Source organism: Castor canadensis, chromosome 12, assembly GCF_047511655.1.
Source record: "Castor canadensis chromosome 12, mCasCan1.hap1v2, whole genome shotgun sequence".
Taxonomy (NCBI): Eukaryota; Metazoa; Chordata; class Mammalia; order Rodentia; family Castoridae; genus Castor; species Castor canadensis.
Genome location: NC_133397.1, coordinates 23,404,950 through 23,417,669, shown reverse-complemented (window position 1 = coordinate 23,417,669; position 12,720 = coordinate 23,404,950). Strand labels below are relative to the sequence as shown.

General features: G+C 40.3%; 1 protein-coding gene across 1 annotated transcript; it reads left to right on the top strand.

The window, feature by feature from the left end:
* Positions 1-97: 97 nt before the first annotated feature.
* Supt7l (SPT7 like, STAGA complex subunit gamma) lies at positions 98-9,827 on the top strand. Its single transcript, XM_020154469.2, has 6 exons — positions 98-364; positions 1,032-1,135; positions 1,858-2,476; positions 5,755-6,079; positions 7,634-7,871; positions 9,434-9,827. The coding sequence occupies exons 3-6, from the start codon at positions 2,064-2,066 to the stop codon at positions 9,694-9,696; spliced, it is 1,239 nt and encodes a 412-aa protein (XP_020010058.1). The 5' UTR covers positions 98-364; positions 1,032-1,135; positions 1,858-2,063; the 3' UTR covers positions 9,697-9,827.
* The last annotated feature ends 2,893 nt before the right edge of the window (positions 9,828-12,720 follow it).

Genomic DNA, 12,720 nt, shown 5'->3' with positions numbered 1-12,720 from the left:
CCGAAAAAGGGCTGTCGTGGTGCGGTGCAGAAGGGGACATCTTTAGATGCTGCAACAGGATTGTAATGACTTCCTTTGGCATACTCCGCTTGAAAAGAGGCGCTTCCGGCAGCCTCGGCCCCATAATTAACAAGCCAGCCTTCCAGGCCTGACCTGGTCCTCGCCTTCGGCGTACTCCGAGTGGGAGTCGGACAGCCGCCCAGTCCGCTCCTGGAACGCGGCCTTTTTTTACCGGGGTTCAGGTCCGGAGGTCCCCATCTTCCGGCTGCCCTGGACGCCTGGCGTCCCCACGATCCTGTGATTGCGCCTGCGCCCTGCTGACCGTGACCGAGGACACCCCCGGAGAAACTTGGGCATTCCTTAGGTTCGGTACCAGCTCTTCCTGCTCCTTTTGGTGAAGTTAGGGAAGAGGGAAAATTTTTATTAGTTCTTTCATTCATTTATTCTTTCCGAAAGGAATTGTTGAGGCAGCATAGTTTAGTGGTTAAGATTGCCGGCCCTGGAGCCCGTCTTGACTTTTAACCTCTGCATTTGTGACACTGAGCAAGACACTGGGCCTCAGCTTCCACATCTGAAAAATGGATATAATAATGGTATTCACAGAGTTGTTGGGAGAATTGACGTAAGCAATAAAGATGAAGCCTGGCACTCAATAAATGCCAGGCATTGCACCAAGACAATGACCAATCACAGGTGGGTGGGAGAATAAAGTACTAGTTAACGTCCACGGATAAATGCTGTGACAGAGGCATGCAAAATGATGTGAGAATATAAGGAAGGGGTGAATATGGGGTAGTGATTAGGGTGGTGACATGAGGTATCCTTAAGAAGGAATTCAAGACTGATAGGGATGTGGCATGTGGGAGGTTATTTCTGACAGAGATCACAGTTGTGGCATTCTCAAGAATCTGAGCATTATGATATTGTTAAAACCAAGAAAGCTCCTCCTATGTGCTTCCACCTTAAGGACAGCACTTACATGATGTTTTCATATTGAGATGTTTTGTTTCTGTTTCTCTCCCTTCCCTCAGGGCAGAGAGCTTGCACTATTGATCTTCATCTCCTCACATAATGTCTGGCATTCAGTAAACATTTGTTGAACTCGAAGAGACATATGGGCAATGTATCTGGAAAGGTGGGTTGAAACCCGATGGTGAATTTTGTTGAATGGTAAGCCAAAGAACTGAATTTTTCCAAGAGACAGGGGAAGCCATTAGGTTTGAATTTTAAAAAGATTAAGCCTACTGGGCATGGTGGTACATATCTATAATCCCAGCACTCTGGAGGCTGAGGTAGGAGAGTTGTTGACCAGTCTAAACTATAGGGAAAGCCTGTCTCAAAAAAAAAAAAAAAAAAAAAAAAAGCCTAGCAGCAGTGCGAAGAATACATTAGACACAAAAAGAGACTAGAAGATAGGATATCAGTTAGGAGGCAGGAGAAATCTCTTAGATTCTTCCTTATGTATATCAGAAGTTGAAAGCATAAGACTAGATTAAAAGTTCATATATTTTTCACCAGCATCAATTAAAATGTTCCCATGCTGACACACACACACACACACACACACACACACACACACACCTACCTGTTAGTATTTTTGACGCTGCTCCCTTTCTCCTATTGATCCAGCACAGGCCTAAGTATCATATCTTTTAAATTGTTAGGATTAAGCATGATGTTAGTTCTGGTAATGAGTTAGAGAAGTGAAATAGAAAAATATTGATGCTAGAGCCCCAGACACATTGCAGCTGTTCATCTACTAATGGCTCGGATTCTACCCCATGGTTCAGTCAAGAGGAATTGTCATTGTGTGATAGTGATTGCATCTAACAGTTAAATTTCTCTTGATTTTTTCAGGGAGAACATCTTTGGTCCTACAGTTTTGCTAACACTGACATTTTTCAAAGTGGTCTGAGACAATTTGCTTTTTATGTAAATAACTGCCTAGACTTCACATTTTTCACTACAGAAGCCTATAATCTACAGTTGACCAAGATTTAAACACATTAGTTTTAGGATATCATCTACATTAAACTTGAGACCTCTTTCCTTCTTATTCCAAAATGTTAAGATACTGGGGAGAGATACCAATATCATCAAGCCAGACCAACAGAAGTTCCTTTGATCTGCTCCCACGGGAGTTCCGTCTGGTAGAAGTACATGACCCACCCCTGCATCAACCCTCAGCCAACAAGCCCAAGCCCCCTACTATGCTGGACATCCCCTCAGAGCCATGCAGCCTCACCATCCATACCATTCAGTTGATCCAGCACAACCGACGTCTTCGCAACCTTATTGCCACAGCTCAGGCGCAGAATCAACAGCAGACAGAAGGTATAAAGACTGAAGAGAGTGAACCTCTTCCCTCCTGCCCTGGGTCACCGCCTCTCCCTGATGACCTACTACCTTTAGATTGTAAGAATCCCAACGCACCATTCCAAATCCGGCACAGTGACCCAGAGAGTGACTTTTATCGGTAAGGCAAAGCTTTGCTGTATCTTGCTTTTCTTAAGTAATCTCAATGACACTGTTAAGCCGGTAATAGTATTTCCATTTCCACATGAGGAAACAGAATAAGAGTCAATTCACTTGGCCATGGTTGCTTAAGTTATTAGTGGGAAGTCTTTGTCTTGAACCGAACTCTTTAGAACCAGAACTGGTGTTTTTCCGTTTTCTGAGGCAACAGAAATTTATTGAGTGCATATTACGTGCCAAGTACTTCAGTATGAACAAAGTAATACCCTGGTATGCAAAAAAAGTCCTCATAGTCCTCAGAGTCCAGTTTATTTTATGTAAAATGCATCCTGTGGGTTTAGCTTTGTGTCTTCAAATTGGATTCCATGGACTTATTCTGATATTAAGAATCTACAAGTCTATTCGAGAGTTTTTTGTTTTGTTTGGGGATCAAACCCAGGACTTTGCACATGCTAGGCAAGCACTTTACCACTGAGCTACATCCCAACCCAAGAATTTTTAAATTTTATTTTCATTTTAATAACATCATGTAAGAAATAATGCAAAAGTATTCTTGATCAGTGTAACCCAAAATCTGGCCCAGGACCAGTAACATCAACATTACCTGGGAGCGTGTTAGCAGTGCACTTCCCACCTAGCATATTAACTCAAAATCTGCATTTTAACGAGATCTCTGGGGGAGTCATATGTGCATTTAGGATTAAGAAGCTCTTTTCCAGATCTTCCGAATGACTTTTTTATAACCTAGTGGTGATACTAGATTGCAGTGTGTAAGTTCGTATTCAAAACCAGTTATTTTTATTTTTCTTTTCATTTCAAAATTTGTCAAACCTACAGAAAACTTCAAATAATAGTACATTATTTGAATGTACTATTTGAGCATCCAAATACCCTTCATCTGGACTCACCAATGATTAACATTTTACCATATTTACTTTCTCACGTATGTACGCATGTGACACATGTATACACACACAAACAAGCTTTTCTTTTTTTTTTTTTTTTTTTTTTTTGGTGGAACTTGGTTTGAACTCAGGGCTTTACACTAGTGAAGCTAGTGCTCTACTGTTTGAGCCATACCTCCAGCCCATTTTGCTGTGGTTATTTTGGAGATGGGTCTCTTGAACTGTTTGCTGGGGGTGTCCTAGAACAGCAATCCTCTCTATCTCAGCCACTGGTGCCTGGCATTTTTTCCAAACATTTTAAAGTAACTTGTAGATATCACAATATTTCACCCTTAAACTCTTCAGCATGTATATCCTAAGAATAAAGAAATATCCATACATTATCACAATATCATTTTCACATTGAAATGAACATTAATTAAATAATGTCACTAGTAAAACCATACCCAGATTCTTCCAGTTGTCTCCCAGATATCTTTAATAGACATATTTTTTCCCACATCCGAGTCTAACAAAGATTCATGCATTGCATGTGTTTGGTATGCCTCTTTAGCATCTTTATGCATTTAGGTCACTTGTCTTGTACAATTCCCCTTACTGGATTTGGTGGTTATTTTCTCAATACTAGATTCAGGCTAAAGATTTTTTGCAAGAGTACTGCAAAATAATATTGGATATCATTTATCACATCTGCCTATTGGTGATAATAGTTATTTTAATTTTCCCAAACTAATGAGAAAAGGACAAAAATAGATTTACTATGTAAGGGTTGCAGTGGACCATATAGTGTCAAGGCACTTTGTATAATTGAAGGTTCTGACTTAACTGGAATAGGAAACAATGAGGAACAACCATGTTACTACATAGATGGCATCTGCTAGCATAGATATGTCCAACTCAAAAAAATTTGTTCTGTAGCAGTCAGTACCATAGTCACATTTTGAAGGCAATGTTGTTTCAACAAAAATATTGAAAAAGTAATATTTTTTAATTTAATTTTCATATTAAATTTATTCTACTTAAAATTTGATCAAATTATTTATTTTTTATTATCATCAGATTGTTGTATGGGGGGGTACATTGTGACATTTACAAAAGTTCTTACAATATATCATAGTTGAATTCACCCCCTCCATCATTTCAAATATCTGCTTTGTTAGTAACAGCTCTGATTATCAAAAGTTTATACCAAGTTTTTTATACATATTTTAAGAAATTATAAAATAAAAATATATTTGCATCAGCTCTTGGATGCTAAAAAATTATTTTCCATTGAAAGAAGTTTGTGTACAGGCTGGGATATATCTAAGTGGCAAAGTTCTTGCCTACCATGCACAATGTCTATGTTCTGTTCCCAGTCCTACAAGAAAAAAAATTTAAAAATTCAGCTGTTACTCAAGTAAAATGATTATTAGGCACTTTTAAGGCCCTGAGCATTTGGACCAGAGACTGGTCATGGAAATGGTGGAAATAGTAAGTGAGAGTTGTTTGGCAATTTGTTGTCTGACTTTTCATCTATTACGTGAATTGCTGCAGCTGCTGCTGAAAGATGCAGTCAAGTGGGTGGGTCGCTCATCAGGCACAAGTTTGGACCAATGAGCAGTGATTTTCTGTGCTCTGTTTTTATTTATAAATTCCTTTGTCAGGGGATGCAGAAGCAAAATAGGAAATTTCAAGAGATAGGTAATTTATTAAAACTTGTGGAAAGTTATTTTGAGGAGAGCAGGTAACTTTTCTCGGAAAGGTTAAGGTTTCTGCAGTAGTGATTAGGGACAAAGTGGTGTGTTACGAGGAGTAGGAGGTCTGAAGTCAGAGCCCTTCTGCTTATTAATTATACCTAAACGACCCTTGGCAAGCAAGTCAGCCTCTCCAAACCTCACTTTCCTTACCTGGTGATTACGAATGACAGTAATACGAGCCCTACTCATTTCATAGCATGGGATAGAATGAAAATGCTTTGTATATTTTGAGTTTTATACAACTGAATTGCCTTCTCAGTTCAAAATGGTCCCTTGCATAAGAATTACTCAGCATGTATGGAAATTATATCATGAAATAGTGTCTGAATGATACTGATAAACTTAATCCTACAAGTGATAAAAATTGAGTATTGAGTAGAAGGAAGCTTCCTTTTCACTGGATAACCTTCTATACTGCTTATGATAGACATGTGTTGCCTATTCAAACTATGTAACTGGAGGGACTTAGAGATAACGATCATCGGTAACTGAGACCTACCCTGAGAGCAGCAGGATGAAACTGAGCTATTTTCTGTAGGTGGTAAGCTGGGCCAGTGATTTCACTGGAATTTTAAAACTCCTTTGGAGAATCCTCGGCAAGAGCACTAACAACACTACCATGTTTCCACTTTCAGTGGGAAAGGGGAACCTGTGACTGAACTCAGCTGGCCCTCCTGTCGGCAGCTCCTTTACCAAGCAGTGGCCACAATCCTGGCCCATGCAGGCTTTGAGTGCGCTAATGAGAGTGTCCTGGAGACCCTAACTGATGTGGCACATGAGTATTGCCTTAAATTCACCAAGTTGCTGCGCTTTGCTGTGGATCGGGAGGCCCTGATGGGACAAACTCCTTTCCCCGATGTTATGGAACAGGTATTCCACGAAGTGGGTATTGGCAGTGTGCTTTCCCTCCAGAAGTTCTGGCAGCACCGCATCAAGGACTATCACAGTTACATGCTGCAGGTGAGGTCGCTCCGTGAGAATTGGGGTTTAGGGGTGTTCATCAGGATCCCACAATACTTGCTGGATTATGCAGAACACAGGGAACAGAGTGAATTTAACATACTTTTCTCATGGTCTCAGTTGTGTTCCATTGGCCTCATCACTGACCTGGCCACATACCAGAGCCTTCTTTAATCAGTGGACTGCCCCATTCATTGACACACAGGTATATGGAGTCTGAGAGGATGTTGGTTAGCATTCTTTTATTCAACAAATATTTATTGAGGGCTTATTGTGAATCAGGTATCATGGGATATTTACAGTGAACAAGACAAGGTCTTTGAGCTCACAGTCTTGTTGAGGAGAAAACCAGATAAACAAATAATGACCATAATAATTTCCGAAAACATTAAGTGCTATCAAAAACAAAGCCAACCGGAGTGAGGTAATGTTGCCTGGAGGATGCAGGGGGAACACCATTTTTGGTTAAACCACAAATATCTCATCTCTTCAGTCCTTAGGTGTTAGTTAAGCAAATCATTTGTTCATGGCTTTCATTTCCCCAAATCTAAAATGATTAGTAATTTTTTTTATTTTGTTTTTTCCTTTTTTTTGGTGGGACTGGGGTTTCAACTCAGGGTTTGCCACTTGCAAAGCAGGCACTGTACCTCTTGAGCCACACTTCTAGTCCATTTTGTTCTGGCGATTTTAAGAGATGAGATCTTGCAAACTGTTTGCCTGGGCTGACCTCAAACTGATCTCCCAATCTCAGCCTCCCAAGTAGGTAGGATTACTGGTGTGAACTACCAGTGCCTGGGCAGTTTTTAACATCCTACAATAAAGACTGCTAAATAATGCAGATTTCCCGTGTTTCAGTGTTCACCTGGGGTATACATGCCAAGCGTTAGGGTGTTTTTTTTATTGTTGTTTTTGTTTTGTGAGTCAGAGTCTATGTGTCCCAGGCTGGCCTTAAATTATTCTGTTGGTTGGTTTTATTTTTATTTGTGCTACTGGCAGACCTCAAATTCTTGATCCTCCTGCCTCAGCCTCCCTAGTCCTGGGATTACAGGTGGTATGCCACCATATTAGTTTTTATAGACAAAAATGTAGTCTTTTGTCCCAGTTCTATTTTTATTTTTTTACCTTTATGTAATTTTTTTGGGGGGGGGGATACTAGAGTTTGAATTCAGGGCCTCGTGCGTAGTAGGCAGGTGCTCTACTACTTGAGCCACACCCTACCCACCTTTATGTAACTTTAGTTAATTATAGAAACATTTTCCAACATATTTTCATTACATGGGTAACACTTTTAAATGCCAAGTTAATACCTTAAGCACATTACTTCTATTGGCAGAGGAAATTGCTTTGTTATTGTTTTGTGGCGCTGGCAATTAAACTCATGACCTCTCACATGCTAACCTAAGCATATATTGAGCTACACACCCAGCCCTGGCAGTGGAAGTTTTAAAACTTATCTATTACTCATATTGTTGGCTTTTCCATGGGATGCCACAAGCTGACTATCCAACTTGCTTCTAACATATCCTTGGAAAATTAACTCTTGCTTGCCGACAGATTAGTAAGCAACTTTCTGAAGAATATGAAAGGATTGTCAATCCTGAGAAGGCCACAGAAGACACTAAACCTGTGAAGATAAAGGAAGAACCTGTAAGTGACATCACCTTTCCTGTCAGCGAGGAACCGGAGGCTGACCTTGCTCCTGGAGATCAATCCCTGCCCATGGGAGTCCTTGGGGCTCAGAATGAGCGATTCCCATCTAACCTGGAGGTGGAAGCTTCACCACAGGCTTCAAGTAAGAGAAATCAGTGTGCTTATTTTGATTCTGGGAGATCTGCCAATCTCAGCCTTAGCAGTATTTTGGAATCAAGCTTTGGAGGTGGGAGAAAAAAAAGTAGGAATGGGCAAAATGGAAAGTCCTAAAACAAATACAGCTTTAGTCATCTGGAGGTATGAGAATTTACCTCTTTCACTAGTGATGAGAGGACCAGCACAGCTTTACAGACATTTTTAAAAATAATCTCCAGTTATGTTGGGTGCTGTGGCTTATGCCTATAATCCTAGCTACTCAGGAGGCAGAGATCAAAGTTTGAGACTAGCTCAGACAAAACGCAAGACCCTATTTCAAAATCACTGAACACAAAGAAAGGACTGGCTCAAGTGGTAGAGCACCTATCAAGTATGAGGCCTTGAATTCAAACCCTAGTATCCCACCACCCCCAAAAAATAGTAATAATCTCCAGATAGAATATGGATGCAATGTGTGCTGTCTTGTTGATTTACAAGATGATTACAGCTTCTCCAGCTGGTTGGACACATACCCTTTTTTCTTTAGTATTCTGCGTCAGTCCTTCCTGATGCTTATACTTGATGGATGAGGAGTGTTAATTGCTCAAGGATGTTTATATAGTTGAATTTCCTTTCTAGAAGACTACCAACAATTGGAGATGAAAGGGACTGAAATAAGACTACCCTGTTGGAGGCAAGTGGCTTCTTAAAGGTAGATACTGTGATAAACTTAGGAACCAGGACAACTCACTCATTACTTTTCTTAATTAGGAAATTTTATTATTTATTAATTTATTTATTATGTAGCCCAAGATGGCCTCAAATTCAAAGCCTCTGCCTCCCAAGTGCTATGATTATAGATAATGAAGTGGCCACGAGGCCTGGCCTGATTCATTACTTGAGTTACTTAAGTTGCAGATTCATCCAGGCATTCAGTTATTTACAAATACAAATTGTCACTTCATCAATGCACAAATAATTCAAATAACAAATCCTCAAATGTGGACTAAATGGAATTAGGCCAGTGTTGTAAGTGTTGGGAAGACAGACCTTCACTAGGGAAGAAGTAATGATCACAGCAGGACAGCATTGCACTAATAGAGAGGTTGGGGGATGGGTAAAGACGTAGAGACCAGTGGACAGGTAGGGAACTGCTGTCCGCATTATCATTAAGTTTTCATAATGTGAGAGAGGACTAGAGAGACACAATCAGAAAATGAAAACAAGACAGCCCCATAAAACAAGTAAGGACAGGCAAACTAAGTATCTGAACAAGGCCTTTGGCCATGAGACATGGAATCCTTCCACCTGCAGTTTTACTTTCTGGTTTAGGGGAAAATGGAAATGAATGCGCTACAAGAAAGAAAGGTGAAAGATGTTGAAAGGAAGACATTTAGACTTAGTAGCTTGGGGATAACTTTTGAAGCAGAGGATAACAACCATATGCTCCAGCCAAGTACAGACTCAGTGAAAACAGAGCTCAGGGGACATTACCTCACCCTAAGAGGGCTATTCATTTATTCATTAGTTGGCTTATCATTAGGTACATGTTCTTCCCTCCCTTTCTAGGTACAGAGGTAAATGCTTCTCCTCTTTGGAACCTGGCCCATGTGAAAATGGAGCCTCAAGAGAGTGAAGAAGGCAACGTGTCTGGGCATGGTGTGCTGGGCAGTGATGTCTTTGAGGAGCCCATGTCAGGCATGAGTGAGGCTGGGATCCCTCAGAGCCCAGATGACTCAGACAGCAGCTATGGTTCCCACTCCACGGACAGTCTCATGGGGTCATCACCTGTTTTCAACCAGCACTGCAAGAAGAGGATGAGGAAAATATAAATAGTTAGAGAGGGACATTTTCAGTCTAGACCTACAACCCAACAGAAAACCTTGTTGTATTAGAATTTGCTTCCATAAACTGATTTAATTCCTATTCTTAAATAAACTGGGCTTTTCTTATTTCATAGAAACTGGACTTAACCAAGTAAGGTTACATTTTACTTTGGCATTGTTTTTATGGTTTTCCACAGCAACCAAGCTACTGTTCACAGATGGTCACAGTGCTGGCATAATGAGACCAAAGCACTGTCCCCAACTATTATTTCATTGTGTGATGACACATATTCCTTAGTTTTTCTGCAGCTATTTCTCTTACACAATTGAGAACCATATCACTTTGACCTTGCAGTGGTGAGGACCTCAAACCTGTGCTTGAATAGACTCACATGAACATATGCCAATATCAGATGTCACGTGATTTAACTTGATTCATTTTTGGTTCAAGTCACTGAGAATCCAGTACTTATACCTGACAGGAAATAGTGAAACACAGCAAAGCTTATCTATCAGTTGTATAGATAGATAACAGTTGTACTGTCTTTGCTGCCTGTGAAGTCTTAAAAAATCAGAGATCTTAATGATGTAACTGTTTTACTTATTCAGCACTCATTCTTATCGCACCATGTATTTTCTTTTCCTCTAGACTTAGTCCATCTAGCCTCATCCTTTTTGCCCTTACTATTTCTGCTGACTTGGACTTTTAAATATTTTTTACCATGCATATTTTTCTAATCATTCCTTTCACGTTCTCCTTTGTGAAGAAGGCAGACAGGACCAGTCCACAGACAGGCTTTATTTCCTTTGTTGCCATCTGGCATGGTCATCACATAGTGCTCCATTTACCTGGCAGAGATCCACACCTATACACTGTGCTTCTGCTACTGGATGGGCAGCCTTTAGAAGAGTAATAAACTTGCCAAGCGTAGTGAAGCATGCCTGTAATCCCAGCACTAGAGGCTGAGGCAGGAGGATCATGAATTTAAGAACAGTGTGATCTTCATTATCAAGACCCTATCTCCAAAAACAAACACCTTTCAGCTTCACATCAAACCTGAACAACTTTACTGTTGTTCATACAGCACATTTGGACTCTTTGACATCTAATAGACTAAATATTTATCAAGTAAATGAAGTAGCACTGTAGCGACAAGGAGTAATTAGTGATGTGTGCTTTGTAACTTGGTAATTAATGCCAGCATGGTAAATTAGCTGGTGAAATTTAGACCACTCCTTTAATAGAAGCCAAACTAAGGCTTCAGTTAGTACATTATTGAGTGCCTGAAGTGTCCGGCATTGAAAATAAAGAGGAATGTGATTATAATAAAATAAGGTAATAATTTATCTATTTAAAATATTCATAAGTTTGCCATTTATTCACCCTTAGCAAACTAAAACCTGTCCTTTTCTAGCATTAGATGTATTTCCCCTTGTTTATGAAGGGAAGCAGCCGTGAAGCAGTCTGTGCATAAGTAGCCATCTAGTTATTTAGTTACTAGTTCAGCAAATGTTTGAGTGCCTGTTGTGTGCTAAGTCCTGGGCAAGGGATACAAAGATGATGAAGTCTTTGTCCTTGCCCTTATTGAGCTAATGGCATGGGGAGACAGGTTACTTTTAAGGAACAGAATGTGATCAGAGACACTACAGACAAAAACCAAGTATGTTTAGAGGGGTTTTTTTTGGTAGTTTATCCCCTTAAAGAACAGGTCAGGCTGGGCATAGTTAGTGGTACACACTTGTAATCCCAGTTCTCAAGAGGCTAAGGCAGGAGGATCATGGGTTCAAAGATAGCATGACCTACATAACAAGGCCATCTTAAAAACAAAACAAAAAAAATGGACATAGTCAAATTTTTGGACATCTCCTCATAGGTATAAAATATTGAAGTTAATACTTTATAGTAATATACTTATATTGCTTTAGAATGCTTAAATTTCAGAATAGACATCACATGGTCAACATCAGGGTACTTGATACTGTGAGGATTGGCACCTGCTTCACTTAACCTGGAATGTCATAGGCGGTTAAAGAGGCGGAGCAGTGTTTGTAAACTACTGTGCACTAGAACCACCAGGAGGCTTATTAAAAAAAGGTTGCTGGATATACCCAAAAGACTGTTACTCCAGAGGCACCTGCACATCCATGTTTATTGCGGCACTATTCACAATAGCCAAGTTATGGAAACAGCCAAGATGCCCCAGCACTGACGAATGGATTAAGAAAACGTGGTATCTATACACAATGGAATTTTATGCAGCCATGAAGAAGAACGAAATGATATCATTCGCTGGTAAATGGATGGAATTGGAAAACATCATTCTGAGTGAGGTTAGCCTGGCTCAAAAAACCAAAAATCGTTATGTTCTCCCTCATATGTGGACATTAGATCAAGGGCAAACACAACAAGGGGATTGGACTATGAGCACATGATAAAAGCGAGAGCACACAAGGGAGGGGTGAGGATAGGTAAGACACCTAAAAAACTAGCTAGCATTTGTTGCCCTTAATGCAGAGAAACTAAAGCAGATACCTTAAAAGCAACTGAGGCCAATAGGAAAAGGGGAACAGGTACTAGAGAAAAGGTTAGATCAAAAAGAATTAACCTAGAAGGTAACACCCACGCACAGGAAATCAATGTGAGTCAATGCCCTGTATAGCTATCCTTATCTCAACCAGCAAAACCCCTTGTTCCTTCCTATTATTGCTCATACTCTCTACAACAAAATTAGAAATAAGGGCAAAATAGTTTCTGCTGGGTATTGGGGGGGGGGGAGAGGGAGGGGGCGGAGTGGGTGGTAAGGGAGGGGGTGGGGGCAGGGGGGAGAAATGAACCAAGCCTTGTATGCACATATGAATAATAAAAGAAAAATTAAAAAAAAAAAAAAAGGTTGCTGGGCACACACAGGAATTTCTCATGCAGCTGGTTAGGAAGGGTGCCCTTAAGTTTCCCAGTACATGCTGAGGCTTCTGGTGCAGAGACCAAACCAAGATCCATTAAGTCAAGTATAGAGAAGCCAGGGCCAACAC

What these genes read in the sequence shown, in the direction of transcription:
- Supt7l (XM_020154469.2), top strand. Translation starts at nt 2,064, where the DNA reads ATGTTAAGATACTGGGGAGAGATACCAATATCATCAAGCCAGACCAAC. An exon ending in ATCACAGTTACATGCTGCAG is followed by an intron (nt 6,080 to 7,633) that starts GTGAGGTCGCTC and finishes GCTTGCCGACAG; the next exon opens with ATTAGTAAGCAACTTTCTGA. An exon ending in AGCTTCACCACAGGCTTCAA is followed by an intron (nt 7,872 to 9,433) that starts GTAAGAGAAATC and finishes CTCCCTTTCTAG; the next exon opens with GTACAGAGGTAAATGCTTCT.